The sequence below is a fragment of the Muntiacus reevesi genome, chromosome 13, assembly GCF_963930625.1.
Source record: "Muntiacus reevesi chromosome 13, mMunRee1.1, whole genome shotgun sequence".
Taxonomy (NCBI): Eukaryota; Metazoa; Chordata; class Mammalia; order Artiodactyla; family Cervidae; genus Muntiacus; species Muntiacus reevesi.
Genome location: NC_089261.1, coordinates 966,482 through 989,424, shown reverse-complemented (window position 1 = coordinate 989,424; position 22,943 = coordinate 966,482). Strand labels below are relative to the sequence as shown.

Sequence of the window (22,943 nt, the reverse complement as noted above, 5' to 3'; positions counted from 1 at the left end):
TTTTTTTTTTTTCCCACCTCCCCCATCTCTCCATGAGACTCAGTAACTTTTAAAACACAGTATACCTAGAATTGTTCCAAATAGAAATATTATTTTTATAATAAAACAACACTAAAATTTATCTGTGTTAAAAAAAAAAAACCCAAACTCTAGGAAGAACCTCTGTAAACATTTTGACGTATTTTCTTCATTTGCTTTTCCATGGATCAATACTTTGCATGCAACACGTAAATATGATTTTGTAGTTTGCTTTTGTCTTTATTTTTTGCCTCATACCACTTGCACGCATCTAGATTGTAAAATGTCCTTATAAATACCATTCATAGTGCCTGTCACCATTCTCTCTTGAGGACAGCTTAACCTATTCCCTTCTGTGACTTACTTTGTGTATGATTTTTCAAAGGGCATTTGAAAAACATAATCACACATTAATTTAAAAATATTTTATTGAAATACAGCTGATTTATATATAAAGTTGTTCTAGTTTGAAGTGTGCAGCAAAGTGATTCAGTTAAACATACACACTTTCTCTTCTGTCACATGTTATTAAAGACACTGAGGATTGTTCCCCATATAATCATTTTCAAATGCAAATTAAATGAATGACCAGGGAGTGCCTCTAAGTCTCAGGTGTGCTCCCTGGCTCCGAATCCAGTCTGGATAAAGAGGACAGTCAAACATGCAGTCTACAAACGCCATTAATTGCCTTAGTACAAAATTCCAGAAAAAGAATTACTGTCAAAGTAGTGGTCATTTTAAAACATTTTTATTTTTGGCTTGCACTGGCAAATTCGTGTTCAGGAATGTTGAGGCAATTTATATGCTTCCAGTAGTATAGGAGAATGACTACCCACCAGACCTCTGACTATGTGTGAAGGTTATTATTTGATACTGATTTCCGATTTGTTAAAAAAGCAAACAAACAGAAGTTTTAATTTGCATGTCTTTGGTTCAGTAGGGCGTTGACAGCTTTTCAGTAGTTTCTTCAGTAAGTCCTCCCCTGAGTTTATTCCTGGGCTGTGTCTTAGATTCGCCGCGGATGTTCCATACTCCTTTCTCATCACGTTCTTGCCGTTTCCGGGACCCGTCTGCAGGTTTTCTGTTTCTGGGTTAGGGTGCTCTGAATTGAGTGCGGTAGCTGCATTCACTATTTGCTTTCATATGTTAGGGCAAGTCCACCCTCGTTCCTGTTTTCGTTCCCAAGGCGGGAAATGATAGCTGTTTGGGGCTGTTTACTCTCCCAGGTCAAGTTAGAATTTTGTTAAGTCTGATAACCGTCCAACTAGGGTTTCATTAAACGTACAAGTTTATTTGGAAGAACGCGCTTCTAGTCTTGCCGGCAAACTTGGGTCCCTCCCAGACTTCAGGTGCGATGTCCTGTATTTACCTGGGGTCCAAAGCAAGCAGCGGTCCAGCAAGTGACCCCCTAGAGCACGTCGCAGTCCCTGGCCCGCTCCAGCCCCTCCGAACCGTCTGGGTCCCGCCTGCCAACCTGGGCGCGTCGCTTGACCCCAGGGGCCCGCGAGGGGCTGCAACCACCGGAAGGGGCCGGCTGGGCTCGGCGAGGGGTACCCCCGTGCCCTCGGGGCAGGCAGGGCCGGCGGGCTGCGGGGGCTTCCTTCTGCAGACCAAGGCCGTCTGCGGACCACGTTGGCCGCCCGCGGAGGGGGCACGGACCTGGGGTGCCAGGGGTCAGGGTCAGGCTCAAGGCGGGGGGAGGGTCGGCGCCGTGTGGGGGGGCCGAGGCCCCTTCTGGGGGTGCGGCCCGGGCGTTCTGGGGCTGAGGTCGCGGCGCCGTCCCTGCACCGGTGGGCAGGGGGAGACCAGGTCCCCGGGCTCCCCCCGCGCGCCCCTCCCCCACGCCGTCGCCGAGCGGCCGATAGGCCCCGCCCCGCAGGCCCCGCCCCGCCGCAGGCCCCGCCCCCGCCGCGGCGCTCGCCCATTCAGATGTGGGTCAGGGGTGAGCGGGCGGCGCGACGTCACAAGCTTCCAAGATGGCGCCGGGCGGGCGGCTGTGAGAGGCGCTCTGCGCGCGGGGCGGGGAGCCGAGCCGAGCCGAGCCGAGCCGGCGGCGGGGCGGGCGGGCGGACGGGCGGCGCGGGCGGCGCGGGCGGCGCCGAAGAAGAGGCCGCGGAGGGCCGGCCGGCCGGCGGGCGAGCGCCGCCGCCGACGCACACGAGGTGAGGTGAGGGGCGCGGGGCGCGAGGCGCGCCCCCGGGAGAGGGGCGTGGGCGGGCGCGCGCCGAGGGGCAGCCGCGCGCGGGGTGTGTGTGTGTGTGTGTGTGCGCGCGTGTGAGGGGGGCGGGACCCCCGGCCGCCGGCCCGCCCGCCGCGGGGTGCGTGTGTGTGAGGGGGGCAGGCGGCGGGGCCCGGCACAAAGCCCCCGGCGCGCGGGGCTTGCGGGCGGCGGGCGCCGGCTCTTTGTGCCTGCTCCTCCGCGCTCCGGTCCGAGCGGCCCGGGGAGCCGCGCTGCCTGACAGGCGGGCCCCCTTTATGCCGCTGCCGCCGCCGCCCCTCGCGGGGCTTCTTGCTGTGCCCGGCCCGCTGCCCGCAGGGCACGGCTGCGCGCGGGCAGGGCCAGGGCCGGGGGCAGGGGCGGCCTAGAGGGGCCTCTCCCCCGGGCCGGGCCCTGCGGCGGGTGGGCGCGCGGCCCTGCCCCCAGACCTCTGGTGCAAGCGGCCGCTCGGCAGGAAGAGAGAGGGGCTGGGGGAGGGGGCGGCCGGCAGGGGGAGGGGGCCGCAGGGCCCGGCGTGTCACTCTGTTTATCTGCCAGCATGGTTCATACTCACGCAGGCGGAGCTGGGGTGGGGTGTTTGGAGGGGAGAGGCGGCGATGCCTGTCCCTGGGGGTGGGGGTGGGGGTTAGTGACTTACGGGGAGGAGGGGACGCGGCCCAGATAAAATGCTCCACAGCGGCCCCACCCAGAACAGCGGAGAGTCGGCCCCGGGGAAGGGAGCCCACTGCGGATCCGCCCGGGCCGGGACGGTTTCGAAGTTATTTACCGCATTTCTCGGGTCCCCTCCACCTCCGGTGTGTCTCGCCCGTAGGAGTTGCCAAGCACATCTGGATAAGCGAGGGTCCCGGGCTCCCCCAGCCCGGCAGGAGGAGTTGTCACCGGGGAGGCCGCCCCTCTCTCTGACATCTGTGGCGGGGGGAGGGGCCGAGCCTTGCCGTAGGAATCCTGTGGGTGAAGATTGTTGACTGATGGATGCAGGGCTGTGCGGGAGGGAGGGGGGGAGGGGGCAGGTAGCGGAGGGGCCTTCCAGAGCCGCTGGGGGTGTTCTCCAGGCCCCCCACCCCTGGCCGTAGGGATGGAGCCGGGTCACCCATACCAGGCCCTTTCTGGAGCTAGCGTTTATTGCTTCCTGGCTCCTGGCTTTACTCTTCTCCTGCGTTCCCATCTGCCAGCATCTGGGCTCCCTGGGCCTTTCAGCAGACATTTTCAAGAGCACAGGCCATGTGGCTGGTCTGTAGCCCTGGCTCTGGGAGTGGGCTTCTGCTCAGCAGAGAGCAGGGTCGTTGGAGTAGTCTTAAAAAAAAAAAAAAAAAAGGCAGATGGGCTGGCCCCCGGCTGGCCTCCAGAGACAAAGCTGTGTGGTAAGATCGCTGGTTTAGCTGGCTCTTAGCACCGTGGGGTGGGGGTGAGAGGCTGATGCTTGAGGTCTGGAGTAAGCGGCCCTGCCTGCGAGCGAAGTCAGTCCTGTGAGGTCCTGTGGGCTGGCGGCAGCCTGGGAAGGCTGGCGGGGAGCTTCCCACCTGCCTTGTCGGCGGCGCGCCCAAGTTGGTCTGTTTCCCTTGGGCTCCCAGCCGGCTGCGGGCAGGTTGTGGGGTGTTGCTGAGCACCCGTTGCCCATCTCCTCTGGCCATTTGGCTCGAGTGCTGGGGCTGCGCCCAGGGTTTCTCTCTGCAGTGTTTTCCTGCCAGTTGTTGGGACTTGCAGATTAGTCATTTGGCTTTTACAAGCAATTCCTGAAAAGAAAAATCTCCCTCTGGTTGCTGGCTCTGGGGAGAGGAAGAAGCAGCCTGAGGGAGCCAGGCCTTTAATTAAAGCAGAACTGAAATGATTGCTGCAGTTGCTGGAAGGAGGGGGGCGAAGGTGATGTGCCCTGTCCTGCAGCCAGGTACCTGCCAGGGACAGGTAGGCCGCGTCCCGTGCTCCCTGCCTGGTCTTGGCCAGCGGCCCGGCCCTCTCCACAAGCTGCAGCCCTGGATTAGTCTCCGCGTAGTGTTTTCTTTCCATGGATCAGGTTTCTCGTTTTGTTAATAAGCACAGCCTCCGATCCACTTGAAGTCAGCTGTCGTGGACTCAGCAACAGGGTTTTGCATTATTGAGCTGACAGGCCTGCTGTCTTCCCCGAGTCCTCATTGTCTGCCCGGAGGTGGCGGCGGGGTGGGGGCAGTGTCTGTGAGCCGCAGCTCGCCCCCGTGCAAGGGCTGGCAGGGCAGTTCTGGAGAGTCGAGGAGCGAGGAAGGAATAAAGTCCAGTTTACCCAGGGGACCCGCCGCCCTGCTTTTGCTCGGCCTGTTGGCCTCCAGCAGTCGGCCCCACCCACAGCTGGCCTGCCTTGCCCACCGGGGCTGAGGGCCAGTGCGCCCCCCCCCCCTGCCAGGGGCTGATCACTGGAGTGGGGAGGGCTCTTGCTCCCAGCTGCACCTGCGGAGAGGAGGCCACAGGTCAGCTCCCTCTGGCCCCGGCCTGAACGCCTGACTGAGGAAGGCCTCTGGGAGCAGTGCGGGGCGCTGGCCTCAGCGCTGCTCACTCCCCAGCGGCCTTGGACCGGGATGGGCTCCTCTGGGCCTCGGTGTCTCTAACGTGTTTCCAAAGTGGGAGCAGAGCTGGAGTTCACCAGCGCGTATCGCGGTCCTCCAGAGCTCAGCCTAGGGAAGCCGCTGGGCACACTGGCTCGGGAACCCGAGGTGACACGGGGGAGTGCCCTGGGCACCTCAGGAGGTGCTGAGGGCCGGCCGGCTGCAGGAGGGTGTTCACGGGGAGCCCTGCGGTCTGGGAACGCGAGGCGGGGTTCAGTCAGGAGGAGGGAGACAGGAGCGTGGCCCTGTAGGTGCCTGCTTCTGGGAAGCCGGCGCCCTCGCTGCCGTCGGGCACCCGCGAGCCCGTGCAGGGGCCCTTTATCCGCTCAGCGAAGTGTTTTGAGAATAGATGCGGTGCCCATGCCGAGTACGTGGGGCTGGTCTGGGTCTCTGCCCTCTGGCGCTCAGCTTTGCCTCCCAGCGGTGCGCCTTTGGCCGGGAGGTGGAGGCTCTGTGAGTTTCCCGGGCTGTGCTGCGCATGCAGCGCCCTTGCGGACCCGGGGTTCACTCACAGTCTGGGGCTGGGGGCCTTCGGGATCCCAGCCTGGCTCCCCTTGGTTAGAGGCTGCCAGCCAGCGGGGCCAGTTTGACTCGGCCCGGCGGTGGGGCTGCGCTTCCTGCTGGGAGGGGCCTCGCCCGAGGGTTAGGGACCTGGGCTGGGGGAGGGCTCCTGGGAGCGGCCGAGCCAGAAAAGCAGGTGGGGGCGGGTGGGGTTGTGAGTGGGGCCCCCCGGCGCGCTCGGTCGGGGGGGTCAAACCTGGAGGGAACCGCTTCCAGGCCCCAGCGCCGTCCATGAGGGGAGCTAGGCCGCGAGCGAACAGAGACCCCCGGAGACGCCTGCCCGGCGGGTGGGGTGGGGGCGGGGCCTGGGGGCTCGATCGGGCCCTTCCGCCCGGGCGCCGCCTGTGCGGTCGGTGCGTGCCTGTTTCCTGTGAGGGGGCCGCCTCCGCGAGCACGTGGGTGCGGGCGGGGAGGGAGGAGTCCGGAAGGGCAGGTGGCCGGCCTCTGGGGGCGCCCGGGGCGCTCCCGCTCGTGGGAATTCCAAGGCTCGCAAGGGAAGGCGGGGCCGGGCTTGGTGGGGAGGGGGCCTCCAGGTGGGGAGCTGGCCTCTTGCGGCCCTGGAGTGGTCGCTGTGCGCACTGGCCTCCCGTGGCCTGCGCTGCCCCCGTGGCCTTGGGCTTCTTCCCCAGTAGCACCTCGAGGTGGGTTCTCCGGCGAGAGTGAGAGGGGGCTGCCCCAGTGCCCTGGGAACACCCCCCACGTACACACAGGTGGTTGGAGGTCTCCCTCGCCCAGGCTCGGTTCGCAGCTCTTTGGCCTTCTCCTCAGCCTGCTTCCAGGCCTTGTGGCTCTTCTGCCTGTGTTGCTCGGAAGCTAGCAGTGAGCTCTGGTGAGTAGTTGCAGAATGGATGAGAAGGGGGCGCAGAGGTGGCGGACAGGACGCCGGGGCGGCATCCCCGGCTCCTGGGGAACTTGCCCCGTGACCGGCAGGGGCTGCACCCGGCCGCGAGTGCCTGCTACCCGGTGGGGGCCCTGGTGCTCCACTCCGCAAGGATCACCTGGAGCCCACGAATCCACATTCACTGAAGCCTTTGAGGTGGATCCCACAACTGCTTTCCCAGGAGGTGAATCTTTGTAGATAACAGGGTCAAGGGAGCGGTGAGTCCCCTTAGATGAGCAAGGGTGGTCCCAGGCTGCCCCATGGGGTCCCGCTTACAGAGCGAGCCCAGCCGGCCGATCCCCCTGTAGGCTCCAGGGTTGTGGAGGAGCGTCGGGTGCAGTGGGCTCACGCTTCTCATGGCCCCTCTTCCCCAGGTGGCTGTGGGAGGGTCGCCAGGCTGGCGTGTGCTGGGGAGCCCCTTCCAGGGGGTCCCGGGAACCCCTTGCCGCTCTTGGCCCTGCTTGGCTCTCAGGCGGCCTGCTCTGGTCTCCGGGTTGCCTTCTGAGGTCCTGCTTGGCCTCTCTCCCCAGATGTGGGGGCCTGGGAGCTCTTCCTGCTTCCCAAACAAGCCCCCTAGGGCTGCTGCTGGGGCCCCTGGAGCTGGGTCCTGCCCTCTCTTTCTTGCCTTGATCCCATGGTGCCTGGGAGAGAGGGTGCCTGAGGTTGTTACCTAGGATGGTGTGTGAGGGAGTCCCTGACCACGGCTTGGAAGTGGGGTAAGGGCTGGGAGGGGCGCTGGGGCCAGAACCTCAGGTGAGGCCTGGCCAGCCAGCCCCTCCGACCCGGGCTCCTTCCATCCGAGGGCAGCCGGCACTCAGCCCCCGCCTGCTCTGGGCGGCTGCCGGCGGACGGTGAGCGGCCAGGCCGCTGGGTGTGGCGAGGGCGGCAGCAGCCGCTGGGTGTCCTTCGGAGCAGGAAGCGCAGTCAGGGCCCCCCTCGTCTGCTCTTCGCGGCGCGTGTGTCTGGCAGAGGGGCCCGTGGGCTCTGCCGTGGGAGGGAGCGGTCCTGGGCTGTGTGGCTCCCTCACCTGCCTTCCCGGGGCCCGAGGCCCTTCCCTTCAGTGGCGAGGGGCTGGCGGTTTTTTCCTAGCAGCTCTGCTTGGACACCGGGAGGAAGAAGGTGCCCACAGCTCCGGACGGGGTGGTGGGGGTGGCGGGACGAGAGGGCGGGGCCTCCCCCTGGGGCTCCTGGCCTGTGCGGGCGCCCCTGGGCAAGCCCCGCTGTGAGAGTGGCCCGGGCAGGTTCCGCACGTGGTGGGGAGTCCGCTGGTGGGGCCTCGGGGGTGGAGTGAGCCCACGGGACAGGCTCGCGCTCAAGGGCGATGGGCGGGGAGCCCCTTCTCTGAAGGGCCGTCGGGGTTCTGCTGGGTGGGGGCGGCTACTGCTGGGGACCAGGTGTGTACCCGGGATCGCTTCCCTGGGCCGCAGCGCCAGGAGGACCCTTCCCGAAACGGCCCTTCTCTGCCCCAGGGTCTGGACCTGTGCCTCCTCTAGGAGGGTGGACCAGAGCTGGTGGGTCCTCCTCGAGGTGCTGGCAGTGTGGGGGCGCATGGGGTCATGTCTGGGCGGGGGGCCGGGGCAATCCTGGCCGCTGTGGGAGGAGCCCTGGGCCCCCCAGCGGGTGTCCTCCTCGTCGCTGCCAGGCTGCCGGTGGGGGCCGGCCCGGGTGCCCTGGAGCTGTGGTGGGTGAGCCTGTGCCCCGAGGCTGTGGGCAGGGTGGGGGCGCTCTCCACAGCCTGCATTCCATGCATGTTGACGCTGATAAGCACCTTGGGCAGGTGGTACCCGTGCCCCCGGAGCCCACCCTGCTCCTCTGCCGCCTCTGCGCCCAGCCCCTGGGGCTGCCCGCTCTGCAGGCGGCGAGTCCTGCTTCTGAGGCTGTTCTCGGAGGCCACCTAAAGTGGCGTTTCGTTTCTTACCTTTGAAAACCGCTCCTCTCAGGTGCGGGCCCTCCCCTGGGCTTCCAGGTGAGCAGCCGTGGGCCAGGGGCGCGGGCCCTGCCGTCAGGCCTGTTTCCTCTAGGTGCCGTGCGTTGCCCGCGGGGGGGGAGGGGGCAGGAGTGTCTGAGGTGGTGTCCGACAGCTGTTGTTAGTGTGGCCTGCAAAGCCCTAAGGTCCCCTGGACACTCAGGATACTCAGACGTTCCCCACCGGCCTCCGTCTGCTCGCTGACACCTCGGTGCTGGCCGTGGCGCGTTTCTGGGTGCCTGGGCCAGGCTGCCGGTCGGGGAGCTGTGTGGGAGGCCCAGCGGTGAGCCTCGACTCCAGGAGACACAGTGTCGCGTGTTCTCTGGGGCGAGCAGGGCAGGCCGTGTCTGCGACAGCACCGCGTTTGCCCGCCACTGCTCGAGAAAGAGGGGCTGATGGGCAAGGTGGTGGTTCAGACCTGGGGACCTTTTCTGGAGTGAACGGGGGGCCTCCCACTGGAGGGAGACTGTGCTCAGTGCTGTGGCCTGGGAGGCCAGGGAGGGTCTTGAGAAAGGCCTCTGCGTCTCCTGTGATGTGGCTGCGGCGACGGGAAGCACTCGTGTCCTTTACCCACATCCGACCACATCGGGAAGATCTGCTCAGCTCCGTGAGCGGCTGCTCTCCGGATGACCAGTGCCTGGTGGCGCAGACCCGGGCTGGGTGTGAGCGAAGGGCGGGCTGCCGGAGGCCTGTGCTGCCAGGTGTGCGTTGGCCACGGGTGCAGCGTCAGAAGCTGCTGCTCGTTGAGTTTAGGTGTTGGATCGAGGAAGGCTGGCCGTCGTCTGAGGGGCCTCCTTCCCTCAGCCCGGCCTGTCCTCTCTGACCTGCCTGCCAGCTGGGGGGGACCCAGGGTCCCTGACCTTGGGAGCCCCTTGGGTGGCAGCTCGTGTTGGTGGCAGGTGAGGGAGATAGGTGTGTCTCGGAGGAGGAGGCCCTTGGGCGTGCCTGGGGGCCACGGAGGGGCGGCCTGGCCCTCTGGAAGCCCTCCACGGACCAGCCCCGACGTGAACTTTATCCAGGCCCGGGAGTCCATTGAGAGCCCTAAGCCGGGGCGTGACTGGATGGACTCGGGTTTGGGGAGATAACTCGGGCCTGACGGCCCCAGGTCGAGGGGACACCTGTGTGGACTTGCAGCTTCCTTCCCCGTGGCTCCCACCTTCCTCCTGGGGGAGGCGCTCCTGGGCGTGTCCTGTGGGCCTGGCCCCTGAAGCCCTGGTCTGTGGGTTTGTGCAGGCCTCCCGTGTTCCCGGCCATGTGGCTGGGGGGCCCTTCCCTGGATCCGGAAACTGTCCCCCCGCGGCCAGCATGCTGGCTCTCCTAACCTGAGGCGGTGGCGCGAGCCGCGCGCACACGTCGCTCCTGTGAGAAGCAACCCCTCCTGGGGTCCCCACCTCTGAGTGTGGGCGCGTGCCACTTCCCCACGCTTGTCTGGGCCCTCGGACGGCGGGCTTGTCCTGCCCGTGGGGCGGGGTGCTGGTCGTGCCTCTGAGACTCAGCCGGGCGCTGGGAGTCGCTGCGCCCCGTCCCGCGGGTCCCCGCAGTCCCGCTTTCTGCCCCGCCTCAGCAGTCCACGGTCACCCCCTCGGGCCACTTCGCTTCCTGCGCGGAGGGCTGTCTGTTCATATCTCGTCACTGGAGGCAGTCCCTTAACCAGTCCCTTCTGAAGAGGCTCTGAGCTGTTCCCGCCGGGACCCTCCTGCCTCGCTGCCTGCCCGAGCTCAGCCGCTCCTGCTCGGTCGGCCACAGGGCCTGCAGCACAGCTGGGGCCGCCTCTGGGGGCACGGGCCCAGGGCCCAGCCTGTACTGTGTTCCTCAGCAGTTCCCTAGTCTTAGCCTTAAAAATGGTTTTTTAAAAACTAGTGGGTTACTGAGTTGTGTCTGCTCGTGCGTTTACAGCCGTGGGCTGGAGCAACCTGCCGGTTACTTTGGCGTGCCCCTGGGCTGTGGTGGGAGGCCCTCCAGGCCAGGCAGACCCTTCTGCTTGTGGCCTCCTTTGACCCTAATCCTGGGCCTCGTCCCGCGCCTCCTGGGCGTGCCTGCCGGGGTTTGCAGAGCCCCTGCCCGCCCCCTGCAGGCGTCAGCTGGACGCCAGGACGGTCGGTGTCTCGGTGGTCGCTGCCTGCGGCTGGCCGAGCCCTGCCCGCCCCGATGAGTGGTTTCTGCTGGTTTCCGTCTGTAAAGGTTTTTCTGACGTGGACCATTTTTAAAGCCTTGGTTGACTCTGTTCCAGTATCGCTTCGGCTTTTTGCCCCTTGGCCACGAGGCGTGAGGGGGTCTTAGTTCCCAACAGCTCCTATGTTGGAGGGTGAAGTCCCCTCTGAGGTTTGAAGGTGGTCCCTCGGTGTCCTGCAGGTTCCTGGCTGGGCTTGGGGGTTCCTTCCTTCCTGTCAGGGCTGTTTCTCCCCTCGGGTTCTTGTGATTAGTCTGGGATTGGGTGGTCTTGCTCGTCAGCCCTGGGACTGGCCCTGCACTGACCCTGCCTAAGAAGTGTGCCAACTGTGAGCGACCGCACCCCAGGCTCTTCCCAGATGGGCACACGTCCTGCGTCTAGAACAGAAGCCGCTCGTGTGTCCTCGAGTCCTGTCCGCTCCCTGACCCCCCCGTCCTCGCCTGCCTCTGGCCTTGCCCAGGCCCCGTGCCCCTTTAGGGCCTGGCCGCGCTGCTCCGCCGTGTGCTGCCGGCTGCAGGGTGCGCCCGTGCTCAGCTCTCCTGACCCAGGTTTGGCCCACGCGCTGCCGCAGGGCTCTGCACCTGTCTGGCTCCCGGGGCTTGCATGCCTCTCATCTTGGTCTTTCTAAAGTCTGACCATTCTCTTTTCTGCCCGGAAGTCTGCTTTCAGTCTTCGCTCAGCCGGTTGAACCCTGTCCTTGCTGTCTGCCATCCAGTTTGGGTTTTGTTTCTATGATTCTGTTGTGGGCAGGGTATGGGACTGGGTGCCAGCCGCTGGGGTGTCTCTGCTGCCACGCGGGTGCAGGGGTTGGCTGCCCTTTCCTGGGAAGGACCTCAACCCTGAGGGGGTTCTTCCTGTTGTTCAGTGGGGAAGCATCCCCTCGTCTAGTACAGAGAAGTGGTGATGGAAGGTGATAGTTTATTTTGTCTTTTAGATCTCTTGAGAGTCGTTGGTTAGCGTGAGAGAGGTTTCTAGCTTCTCGGGTTGTTTCATACTTGGGGTGTCGGAGTCTACGTCCTGGAGGGGCCCTGGGCCGGGCAGCTGCCTCGCTGACCCCTGGGAGGTGCCTCCGGCCGGTGGGCGATGGTGCCGGTCCCTCCCAGCAGGCGGCCCGACCCCTCTCGCGCCTGCAGCCCGTCCCACCTCCAGGACAGCCCTGGGAGCCTAGCCCCATTTCCTAGTCAGTCCGGGCGTGTTTACGTGGGAAAGGTGTCTTCCCTTTGGGGGCCACCTCCTTCCTCTTGTCCCTGTCGCTGGGGGTTTCCTGCCTTCCGGGCCTTCTGGGGAGTAGGAAGCTGGTCTCCCACAGTCCAGTGTGTGCAGGTTCTGGGTCTGGGGTCAGAGTGAGACAGGACTGTCTGCGTCCCCTGAACCTGCTCCCCAGACTGGGCCTGACACCCTGCAGGGCGAGTAGGAAGTGGGTATGAGAGCTCCTCTGGGCCCTGGATCCTGGCCACGTGGGGACACTCCCCAGTGGCACCCCCAACCTGCCACGGGCTCCCTGCCTCCAGGCTCCTGCTCTTTTGTTGCCCGCTGCCCCCTTCCCAAGTGCTCAAGCCCCTCTGGGCAGGGGGAGGCAGGGTGGGCACTTCATCTGGATGTTTTCGTAGCAGTGATCTCACCCCGGGCAGCGCTCCCCTGCTCCTCCCCGTCTGAGCGCTCCTGGTCGCAGCCTCCCTGCAGGGCCCTGCTTCATGCCTGTCCGGTGCCCACTGGTCAGCGGCGCCAGGGCCAGCAGGGGAGCCGGCCGCAGGCCCCGCGTCGTGCAGGTGGCTGTCGGGCGGCCAGAGGAGGGTGAGGGGCACGCATGCAGGGTTCCCATGGAGAGCGGGCGTGGCCTCCTGCCAGGCCTTGCGTGGCGCCCTGAGCCCCCCGGGTGGGCTGCCTGTGTGGGACAGAGGGGCTGTGGGCATCGGGAGCAGGCTCTGGGCAGTGGGTGGGGTGGGCACCTCCTCCCACGCTGCTCAGGCTGGGAGGCCCGACCTGGGTCCTGCCCAACGTGTCTCCAGCACGCTGACCGAGCCCCGGCGTTTGTTTCCTGGGCGTCCCGTTAAGAGGAGGGCAGGGCTCCTGGCATTCACAGGGCCCGCTGCTTTCCAGGAGGACAGTCTGGGAGACCAGCCAGGAGTGGCTGGCGGGCATCCAGGCCTGGGCTTACCAGGGCTGTGGGGCCTACTCGCCAGCAGCCCCACCTGCAGGGCAGCCAGAGAGGCTGCGGAGGCCAGGGAGCGGCGGGCGTGGCCCAGGCCCCGTGGTGAGGCGGTCAGCGGGCCATCGGAGTGGGGGAGAAGACGGCCGTCTGGCACCCCGTCCTGCCCCTGGAGGGAGGAGACACGGGGGTCGTCCTGGGTGGCGAAGTCTGGAGCGGGGCTCTGCTCCTGTCTTGCTCCGGTGACCTTGGGCAGGTTGCTTAACCCCCAGAGCCCCGGTCTCATCTGCACTGGAGGCGGAGGGCATGCCCTGGAGGCTTCCCTGTGGGCAGGATGCTTGTCAGGCTGGCGTGGGGCGGCGGGGGCAGGGGCTGCCTCGCTCTGCCTCCAGGTGCCCCTCCTGCAGCCCGGGAGGGCCCGGCTCACACCTGTCGGGGCCACACCTGGAGCGCCAGGCGGTCCTGCCAGGTCGGTTGGACCCAGGCTTGAGGGGCAGTGGCCAGCATGAGTCTGCGGTCTCAGTGACGCACCCAGCTGTGCTTCAGGCCCTGGAGTGTGGCGGCCAGGTAGTGCGCATCGTGAGGGGCCCATGGCCCCCTGGTGGGCCGGAGGTGGGCTGGGATGCCCCCTTCTCTGCTTGGAGGGAGGGGCGCCTGTTGCCACGCCCCCACGAGGCAGGGTTGCCTGGTGTTCCCTGGGTGTTTCCACCCGGAGGCTGAAGGACGGGGCAGCCTGAGGGCTGGGCTCAGCCTCCCCGGCTCCGGGCTCTGTGGTGGTCCAGGCCGAGGTGGACCTGAGCACCTGAGGGCTTCTCTCACTGCCTCCTGCCCTCCCGGCTGCCAGGAGAGGCCCCCCCACGAGGCCAGGGTCCCTGCTTAGCTGTAGGGCCTGGTCTTCTGGGGGGCAGGGTGGGCTGGCCACCTTGGCTTTTTGAGGCCTGAGCTGGTGGGGGCGGGCACTTGGGACCTCAGCCAGGACCTGTCAGCTCACCCAGCAGTGGCCCTGTGGGAGCAGTCCTGGGAGCAGAGGGCTGGGAGTCACCCAGGGCCTCTGTTCACAAGAGACCCCTTCCTTGGGGGTTGTCAGGGTCAGCCTAGCGGGGACAGCCCCCAGCCCACTTCTCTGACCCGTCCGTCTGCCCGGGCCCCGGGCATCGTGGGGTGGGGCGGCCGGGCCATCTGCCGGGGCCTTTCCAGCCCCTGCTGGCTTTTGCCAGGCTGAGCAGTGGCCCCACACCAGCGGGCCTTGAGCTGCTGGCAAGCTGGGCTGGCCCCTTCCCTGGCCACCCCTGCCAGCAGGGAGCCGTGCTGGGGGCAGGAGACAGCTGGCAGGCTGGAGCGAGGCCTCCCGGCCACCCCGCACCCCGGGTCTGGGCACATTCCTGAGGACCTGCTGGGCCGCCCTGGCCCTGGGCGGGGGAGGGGCGCGCAGGGAGGGGCTCCGGGCCCTGCCGCCACCTCCTGCCTGGCTCCACGCCCAGGGCGCCCAGGCCTGCTGCGGTGGGGGGGCAAGCAGCCAGGACCTCGGGACCCCTCTCCCAGGACCTGAAGCTCTGGGGGGGGCTGGGAAGCCTGCCCGCATCTGGCGGCAGCTGCCAGCAGCCTTGGCGGGCTGGTATTGAAAGGGCGAGCCTGCGAGGGCCATGTGGTCAGGCCAGGCTGGGCAGGAGGGGGCTGGGCTCTGGGCAGGGAGGGGGAGAGCGCAGACCCAGAGGGCAGGGCAGGGCCGGGGGCTGGGGAGCCAGAAGCGGTTGAGACTGGATCTTATAAATAGCCCGCTGCACCAGCGCCTCCATTTCTGACCTTTTGTTATGTAAATGTGGCCAGCCTGGAAGGGCCTTGCCCAGGCCTCCTGCCACCCCGCCCGCCCGCCCGCCGAGAGCTGTGTGCCTGTCCCCCCACTCCCCCGACCGAGGCGGCCCCCAGAGCACCTTGTTGCCTGTGGGGGTGCGGCTGAGCGCCCCACACCTGCCTCCTTCCTGCCCCCGGCCTGGCTGCAGGGGCACTGTGGCCGCTGCCTGCTGCCCAGCTGTCTGGACGGCCCGTTGCTGCCGCAGACGGGAGCCTGGCCCTGGCCCCCGAGCTGCTCCTCCCCCCTTGCGAGGCCTGCGTGCTAACCGTGTCCACCTTCTCCGCAGGTGACCAGGCATTGATGCACCCCCAGGGAGGCCGCGCACTCGAGGAGGCCACCCCCGCTGGCTGCTGCTCACATGGTCTCTGGGCCCCTGGCACTCCGGTAGGCTGGGGGGCCGGGGGTGCGGCAGGGGGCGGGGTCTGCTCCTCTTCCTGGGGACTCGGGCAGCTGAGCGCCCAGCCTGCGTGCTGGCCGCCGGCCTTTGTGTGCGGGCAGCGCTGGCAGCGTGGGGGAGGAGGGGCTGTGGGTTCCCGGGCCCTCCTGCCCTGGCGTTCTCAGCCAGGTGTTGTGCTCCTTGGGCGCTTTGTGCCCCCGGCTGGCCAGGGCAGGGAGAGGGGCTGGCTCCCGTGGCCCGAGTGCCGGCACACGTCAGCACTGCGCAGAGCCTTCCCGGGTGGACAGGGACGCGGGGGCTTCTCTGTCGTTGCAGACAAGGGCAGGTGCAGGCCAGGGAGGGACAGCAGGTGGGCGGGTGCGACCCCTCCCGAGGAGGCAGGGCGGGGACCTGGGATCCCGACTGGAGAAAGGCTGGGGCAGTGACTTCTCTCCTGGGTTGGGCCCTGAGCGCAGGGACAGGAAGGCCCCTGTAGCTGGGCATGCACGCCCGCCAGAGCAGATGGAGGAGCGGGGCCGCGGCCTGGCGCAGCCGCCTTGGGGCTCTCTGTGCGGTCGTTCCCAGTGAGAATTCCTCCCAGCGCGTCTTGGCCAGCCTGCGGGGTTTACCAGGCTCAGACCCTGCGGTACCCGACTTGGCCAGGCCGCCTCTCCGAGGCACAGGCCCGGTGCGGGGATGGCCGGACTGCAGCGTCACGTGACGTTGCTGGAGGCTGCGGTTCGACCTGCCCACGTGGTATTTGAGGAGAAGGCGGATTCAGTGCGCTCTGGGCGACTCTGCATGCAGATCCAATTTCCGACCTGAACGGAAAGCCGGACCGCTGCACGCCCACGCGGGCGATGTGTCCCCCAGGGGCTTCTGTCCCCTCGTGATCCCTGCTGCTCACCCGCGGGTCCGTCTGGGCGCGGGGTCACCTTCCTCTAGGGGACAGAGCTCCGGTTTGTCTGCCCCGCACATGTGCCCCCGTTGTCTGTGCTTTTTCAAGTGTACAGATGGGCTGGTGGCAGGCGGGCCCCCAGCTGACTTGTGCGTGTCTGCTCGTGCCCGCAGGTGGTGCGTGTGGGCAGGGCGCGGGGACATGGGGCCCGACATGGAGCTGCCCAGCCACTCGAAGCAGCTCCTGCTGCAGCTGAACCAGCAGCGCACGCAGGGCTTCCTGTGTGACGTCATCGTCATGGTGGAGAACGCCGTCTTCCGCGCCCACAAGAACGTGCTGGCCGCCAGCAGCGTATACTTCAAGTCCCTGGTGCTGCACGACAACCTCATCAGCTTGGACACGGACATGGTCAGCTCCGCGGTGTTCCAGCAGATCCTGGACTTCATCTACACCGGCCGCCTGCTGCCAGGCGAGCCGCCGGCCGAGCCCAACTTCAGCACGCTGCTCACCGCCGCCAGCTACCTCCAGCTGCCCGAGCTGGCGGCCCTCTGCCGGCGCAAGCTCAAGAGAGCTGGCAAGCCCTTTGGCTCGGGGCGGGGCGGCGCTGGCCTGGGGCGGCCCCCCCGCAGCCAGCGGCTGTCCACGGCCTCGGTCATTCAGACCCGCTACCCGGGCCTCGTGGATGGGCGCAAAGGGGCCCACGCCCCCCAGGAGCTCTCCCAGGCCAAAGGCTCTGACGATGAGCTCTTTCTGGGTGGCTTGAGCCAGGAGGGCGCGCACAGCCTGGGCCGGCCTGTCTGTCCCGGCAGCGGGGAGGCCGGCCTGGGCGGCTGCAGTACCAACGGGGGTGGTGGCAGCTGCGAGCAGGAGCTGGGCCTGGACTTGTCCAAGAAGAGCCCCCCGCTGCCCCCCGCCACCCCCGGGCCCTCCCTCACCCCCGACGACCCAGCCCAGCTGAGCGACAGCCAGGAGGGCTCGCCCCTCTCGACCTCCGCCCTTCCGGTCGCCAACAGTGCCTCTTACAGCGAGCTGGGGGGCGCCCTCAGTGAGCCCATGGATCTGGAGGGGGCGGAGGACAACCCGCTGTGCCTGCTGGAGGGGCCGGGCGGGCCGCCCCCCCGCAAGAGCCTCCGGCACTCGGCCCGCAAGAAGGAGTGGGCCAAGAAGGAGCCCGTAGCCGCCTCCCCATTTGAGCGGAGGGACGTGGCGCCCAAGGGCCCGTGCCCGGGGGAGGAGGCCGAAGGGCTGGGCGACAGGGTCCCCAATGGCATTCTGGCCGGCAGCGCGGTAGCGGGCAGACCCTTCGGGGAGTCCCCGTACCCCTGCAAGGAGGAGGAGGAGAACGGCAAGGACGGCAGCGAGGACAGCGCGCAGAGCGGGAGCGAGGGCGGCCCGGCCGGCGCGCCCTACGTGTACCGGCAGGAGGGCTACGAGCAGGTGCCGTACGGCGACAACCTGTACGTGTGCATCCCCTGCGCCAAGGGCTTCCCCAGCTCGGAGCAGCTCAACGCGCACGTGGAGACGCACGCGGAGGAGGAGCTGCTCCTCAAGGAGGAGGGCGGCGCCTACGAGACGGGCAGCGCGGGCGCCGACGAGGAGGCGGAGGACCTGTCGGCGCCCAGCGCGGCCCTGGCGGCTGGGCCGCGGCCCTTCAAGTGCGCGGCCTGCGAGAAGACCTACAAGGACGCGGCCACGCTGCGGCAGCACGAGAAGACGCACTGGCTGGCGCGGCCGTTCCCCTGCGGCATCTGCGGGAAGATGTTCACGCAGCGCGGCACCATGACGCGCCACATGCGCAGCCACCTGGGCCTCAAGCCCTTCGCCTGCGGCGAGTGCGGCATGCGCTTCACGCGCCAGTACCGCCTCACGGAGCACATGCGCGTGCACTCGGGCGAGAAGCCCTACGCGTGCCAGCTCTGCGGGGGCAAGTTCACGCAGCAGCGCAACCTCATCAGCCACCTGCGCATGCACACCTCCCCCTCCTAGAAGCCAAAGACCCGCGGGCCCCACCCCCACAGCTTTAACCCGCGGCCCTCCGGCGGCTCCGCCGCGGGGTCCACAGGGTGGCTCCCAGGGGTCCGCGTGCCGGGCGGGGCGGGGCTGCGGGGCCGGCCTGGCTCTGCGGGGGGCGGTGCCGGAGGGAGGGGTGCGCGCCCTCCCTCCCCGAGCCAGGGGTCACCGCTCAGTGGCGCTGGGACAGCGGCCCCCGCCGCCTACCTCTCCACAGCTAAGAGCCCTCCGGGCCGGTGTGGCTGTTATTCCTACTGATCTGTTCTGTTCTTCGTTTTGAATTTTGTTTTTTAAACCAAAACCAACAAGAGTTTTTTTTCCTCCCGGCCCTTTGGGGCTGAGCCTGGGTCTGCAGACTGAATGTACGGGGCGCCGCCCCACCCCGCCCGGCTGCGGCCAGGGCCCACTCTCTGGGCCCAGGAGCTCCTCTCGGCCAAAGGCTCCCCTGGGCCCGAGACCCCCGGCCGCCTCAGGAGAGAGTGCTTTCCATAGTTGCCCAGGAATCTTTGTTTAGAGGTACTTGTTTTGATTATGAGAAAACCCCGTGTAACGTGTATGTGAGTGTGGGAACTGGAAGGTGCGGGGGGTGGGGGGCTGGCCGCGGTGCGGGGTCGGTACGTTTCCATTTTCTCCGTGTGTGTGTGTGTGTGTGTGTGTGTGTGTGTGTGTGTGTGTGTGTCTGTGCGCGCGTGCAGCGTGCGTGTGGATCATGTCACCCCCCTCCCCCCATCAAGGTGAAGAGACTTCTGACCTTTGCTACCTCTTGACTTGAACAGGACGTGGTTGGTGATGGCAGCTGTGGCCACGACACTTGTGTGTTCTTCTGGGCCCCGTCAGCAGGACGCCTGTGTGTCTCGTGCGCGTCTGGCCAGCCTGCCGCCCTGACCCGGCCCGGCAGGCGTGGGCGCTCCGCTGCCCTGCCCGGGGAGCAGGGGAGGAAGTGAGCCCCTCCCCGCCCTGGCCGCTGGCCCCCGAGGGCTTGCCCTCAGGAGAGCAGGAGCGCCAGCCTGGCCGGTGCCCGGCCCCCTTAAACTTGGCACCTCTGGGCGGACTGGAGGCCCCATGGGCTCACCCTGAGCCCCACCCCCACCCTGGGCTCCGTCAGCCTCAGACACCTGCAGGGCTCTAGAGGCTCGCTCGCAAGGCCGGGCCAAGGTCACGAGGTCGGCAGCTGTCTTCAGCAAGCTGCAGCCACAGGGCTGGACCAGCGGCTTTATCTCCTTCATTTTGCTTCCTGCTCTTATTTCTTCTCTTTTCTTTCTACTTTAATTTCAGACCAAAAATTCCGGAGTCATCCCTTCCCCCCTCCAGAGACCCTCCAGCTGAAACCAGGGACCCGGGTGGAGGGCATGGGGAGTGAGGGGGCTTGGGCTGCGCGGGGCCCTGCTGAGCCTGCTGCCGTTCCCTCTGGGGACGCCTGTCCCAGCAAGTCAGGCAGGACCCCCCAGCCCCTCTGCTCGCCCAACCTCCCCCCCCCATCAGCACTTAAGCCACACGACAAAAGTCTGTAGCGGGAGCTGCGCACGCCCGTGGGCGCGGCCCCAGCGAGGCAGGCGGTTCAGGGCAGAGCTTCAGGGACGGGCGTAGAGGCCCTCGGGCGACCTTCGTGCGACGTAGTATTGTACCCACCCCGAGTATTGTATCAAGCCTTCTCTGTATTTTAACAAGCAAAACACTAGTTTCTTATTTGAGATGTTAAGGGTTTGTGGGGCGGGGCGGGGCTCACAGGACACTTGGGTTTGTTCTCCTTTTCCCCTGGTTTCACGTGGAGTGCGTGCTCGTGAGTGTGTGTGGACGTGTGTCAGAGCCTCACCAGGAGATTAGGCCATTGGAGGCCCAGGGCGGCTTACAGTTCTCTGCTTTAGTCACTTAATTCCTGAATGTTTCGGAGAAACAGGAAACAAAATAGCAGATGTCATGTAGGAAAGGATTTAAAAAAAAAAAAAAGCAAAAAAAAAAAAAGCTCACACCCAAATTCACAAAAGCTATTTTTTAAACCAAAGCACATTTTGAATGCATATGGAACCTCAATGGGCTCAGAAAAGAAAGATACTAATATATTTATCTCATTGTTTACATAAACTTTTACAGTTTCAGACCTCAGCAGCTGTAAGGCCAGTCCAGTGAGCCCGCACCTTCCGTCCGAGGCCCTGAGTCGGCCAGGAGGGCTCACGGGCAGGGGGGCCGCCCTAGTCGGGCGGCGTGGAGGCCCCACCCTCGCGGAGCCCTCCTCCCAGCCCAGCTGGCACCAAAGAGCAGGGCCTGCGCCCACCGGCCCCCGGGCCTCCTGGCCAGGCGGAGCGGTCCCGGCCAGCTGACGCAGCAGGGCGGCCTCGGCTGTGGCCGCAGGAACCGAGTCTGGGCTTGGGCCCAGGGATGGAGGTGCACCCTGTCCTGGTGCTCTGCCCGCGAAACCCCCACTGGGTTGATGTGAGGGTCCCTCTCAAGCCAAAAAGCCAGGACCTTCGCATGGCTCCCCGGAGACTCCAGCGGGTCCAGCTGTGGGAGGGCTCACTGGGCCGGTCCTTACCTATACAGACGGTGCGAACACTCGGAACAGTGTTGTTTTTGTATCAATATGTTTGTGCAGTGATGAATGTATTTATTTCTCAGACTCAGGGGCGAGCGGCAGGCCGGGCTCCGCCACGCCACGCACGCTCCCCCGCGAGACCGAGCCCGCCGCCGAGGCTCCTCCAGGATTGCAAAAAAAAAAAAGACGGACCTTTAAGCAGATCTGAATCTCAGAGACGCGCAGCATAGCCATACACCTCAGCCTGTGAAACGGACACTCTGGACCCAGAACCTCACGCAGCCGGGTGTGTTCCCGGCGGCCGCCACCCGGGGGCGCCGGCTGTCCGCCAGCCCCACCCGTCAGTATTCACTGGACTGGCCACTAACAGGAGTGCGATCGCTCATGGGGCGGGCGGACCCCAGCCTCCCTTCCGGCAGCCATCCCGGGCCGGGGCGAGGCCTGGGCAGCCAGGAGGGCAGGGCCGCCCGCCCTTCCCCGCGGCTTGGGGACGAAAGCAGAGGTGCCGGGTCTTTGGCGGTGCCCTGTGCAGGGACCAAGGCCCCCGCTCCCCTGGGCAGCGGTGGTCACAGAGCCCGCGAATCTGATGCCTGGAGGGGTGGAGCAGGCCCGCCCAGAGCCCGGTGTGACATTCCACGTCAGGGGGTGGGGGTGCATCGTGGGAGTCGAGGCTGCCCGGGACCCCCGGCTTGTCACCCCACTGCGACTTTCTACCGGGAGCCCCTCCCCCTACCTCACCTTGCTATTTATTGCTGTAATTTATTGACCTCAAATATGCTGCATAACAGACCTCACTCGGGGCAGGAAGGGTCCCCGGGGCTCCTCCCCGCCACTTGGCGGGGCCCCATGGGGCCAGGTGCTGAGGGGAGCCCTCTGCCCCCACCCACCACTTGCTTCCCTCTACCCCCTGGGGGACCCCAGGTTGGGCGCTGGCCCATTCACAAATACCTCATCGGAGAGGGGGGATGGGGTTTCGCTGTTTCTTGACCGGGAACTGTAGGCGGACTCACCTCCCGCTAGGCGCCCTTCCCAGGAAGGGGCGCGCGATCGCACTCCTGTGCTGGCCACCGCCGCTGTCAGGCGCCACACTGCCCTCACCTCCCTCCAGAGTCTGGATAATTCAGGTCAGAGCTGCGGGTGCGCAGCCCTCCAGTGTCATAAAGCTGGTCACTGATGTCTCCATTCAGAGCGTGCAGTCTTAATGTACAGTGACGAGATACTGTTATTTTATGATCTTTTCATTAAAAGCTTGATTCAAAACTCGTGTGAGGTCTGTTCTCTGGCTGCGTTTTCGCTAAATGACCGACTGCTTTCGTTTCTCTGTCCAGTGGTTTCAGGACCTGGGAGGTGGTAGTTGGGTTGCAGGGTGTGTGTGGGGGCATCTGCCCACCTCAGTCCTAAGAGTGAGTTTCAGAGGGGCCTGGGTCCTCACTTGGTGGCAGGTCAGCTGGGCAGTGGGGTCCGCACTGCTGGCTGAAGCCGGCTGAGGCAGTTTGAGAAGCAGGGGGTGTGTGGACGGGCCGTGGACCTGGTGGCCAGGATGCGAGGAGGTCTGGCCGGGGCCCAGCACCACCTCTGGGGCAGCGGGGTTGGGCTGGGGCAGGGGCCGGCTCCTTGCTGGGCACCCCTCCTCGGTCACTTGGTAGGGGAGTGGGAGGGGGTGAGCCTAGTCTCCAGGGTCGGTGCAGTCGGTCCCGTTTCCTGGAGGACTGTCCCTCCTGAACCCAGGTGGGGGTCCCAGGCAGAGACAGACCCAGGAGGGGGGATGGCCTGGGGCTGGGGGATGTCCGTCCAGCTCGGCCCCCGGGCTCTAGGAACCGCCGGTGGCCACAGGCCCGCGGTGGGCCAGTCCCCAGAGCAGCGTGGCCATTGCTGCTGTGCCCCTCGGTAAATTCTGTTCAGCTGTTTTAAAAAGGGTTTTATTTTTATTTTTTTGGTTTATCAAAAGCGGTACTCAAAGATAGTTTGAATAATCAAATGGCTCTTAAAAAGGCTTAAAACTAAACATGGTTTCTGGTCCTTCCAAGCCCACCGCCACATGCTGGCCGCAGGGTAGGTGATCACTGCGGGCCATGTCTACCCTCTTCTCCCCTCACAGCCCTGAGTAAGTTACCAGGCAGTCAGTGTGACCTGGGGCTTGGCAAACTCTCCCCGGAAAGGCGCCAGATAGTAAGTGGTGGGCCACGCGGTTTCCGTGGCGACTCCCCTCTGAGTCGCAGTGCGCGTGCGTGACGGCCATCGCGGCGCACGTTTGTTTATTCCTGGGTCAGCGAGTATATCGGCCGTTTCTATTTCTCTGGAGGCTTAATAATGATCGTATTTTTCAATTCTCCACCTTTTTGCCCTGAAATGCCTCCCGGGCCAGTCTTCCACAGAAGCGGACACGATTCCGGAGCCTGCTGTTGCGCACAGGGTGGCCTGGGGCCCCGCCTTCCTGTCGTGCATCCGCGGTCCTGTCTTCTGGCTCCCGGGTGCTCTTCCCTTGGGTGACGTGTATTTCCTCCAGGACCTTCCTGACCACACGTGGGAAGTAGGTTTTGAGACTTAAAATGTTAATGTTTAGATGACATGGAGTTTATGACTACCGTTCGGTTGGACATCGTTTTCCTGGGGAGTTTTGAAGGAGGACCCTGGTCAGACCGGGTTACGGCCCACCCTAGAGACCCATCTCTAGACACAGTCACAGTCTGAGGTGCTGGGGGGCACGCTTCAGCCCCACGGGGCACACAGACCACGTGAGTC

General features: G+C 65.3%; 2 protein-coding genes across 3 annotated transcripts; one reads left to right on the top strand and one right to left on the bottom strand.

The window, feature by feature from the left end:
• Positions 1 to 2,056: 2,056 nt before the first annotated feature.
• HIC2 (HIC ZBTB transcriptional repressor 2) lies at positions 2,057 to 21,443 on the top strand. 2 transcript variants are annotated; one of them, XR_010658875.1, is made up of 4 exons: positions 2,057 to 2,180; positions 14,674 to 14,771; positions 15,835 to 18,336; positions 18,367 to 21,443. XR_010658875.1 is itself a non-coding variant. In XM_065904818.1 (3 exons), exons 2-3 carry the CDS (start codon positions 14,746 to 14,748, stop codon positions 17,645 to 17,647), a joined length of 1,839 nt encoding a protein of 612 aa, XP_065760890.1. In that variant the 5' UTR covers positions 2,057 to 2,180; positions 14,674 to 14,745; the 3' UTR covers positions 17,648 to 21,443. The 2 variants fall into 2 exon arrangements, 1 of the variants encoding a protein (XP_065760890.1); XM_065904818.1 differs by having other exon boundaries at positions 15,835 to 21,443.
• Positions 9,709 to 14,685, bottom strand: LOC136146022 (collagen alpha-1(I) chain-like). The gene is made up of 7 exons (XM_065904843.1): positions 14,467 to 14,685; positions 14,112 to 14,216; positions 13,899 to 14,030; positions 13,664 to 13,843; positions 12,545 to 13,478; positions 12,100 to 12,271; positions 9,709 to 9,988 (listed from the first exon to the last, which is right to left on the bottom strand). The coding sequence occupies exons 1-7, from the start codon at positions 14,683 to 14,685 to the stop codon at positions 9,709 to 9,711; spliced, it is 2,022 nt and encodes a 673-aa protein (XP_065760915.1).
• Positions 21,444 to 22,943: the final 1,500 nt, after the last annotated feature.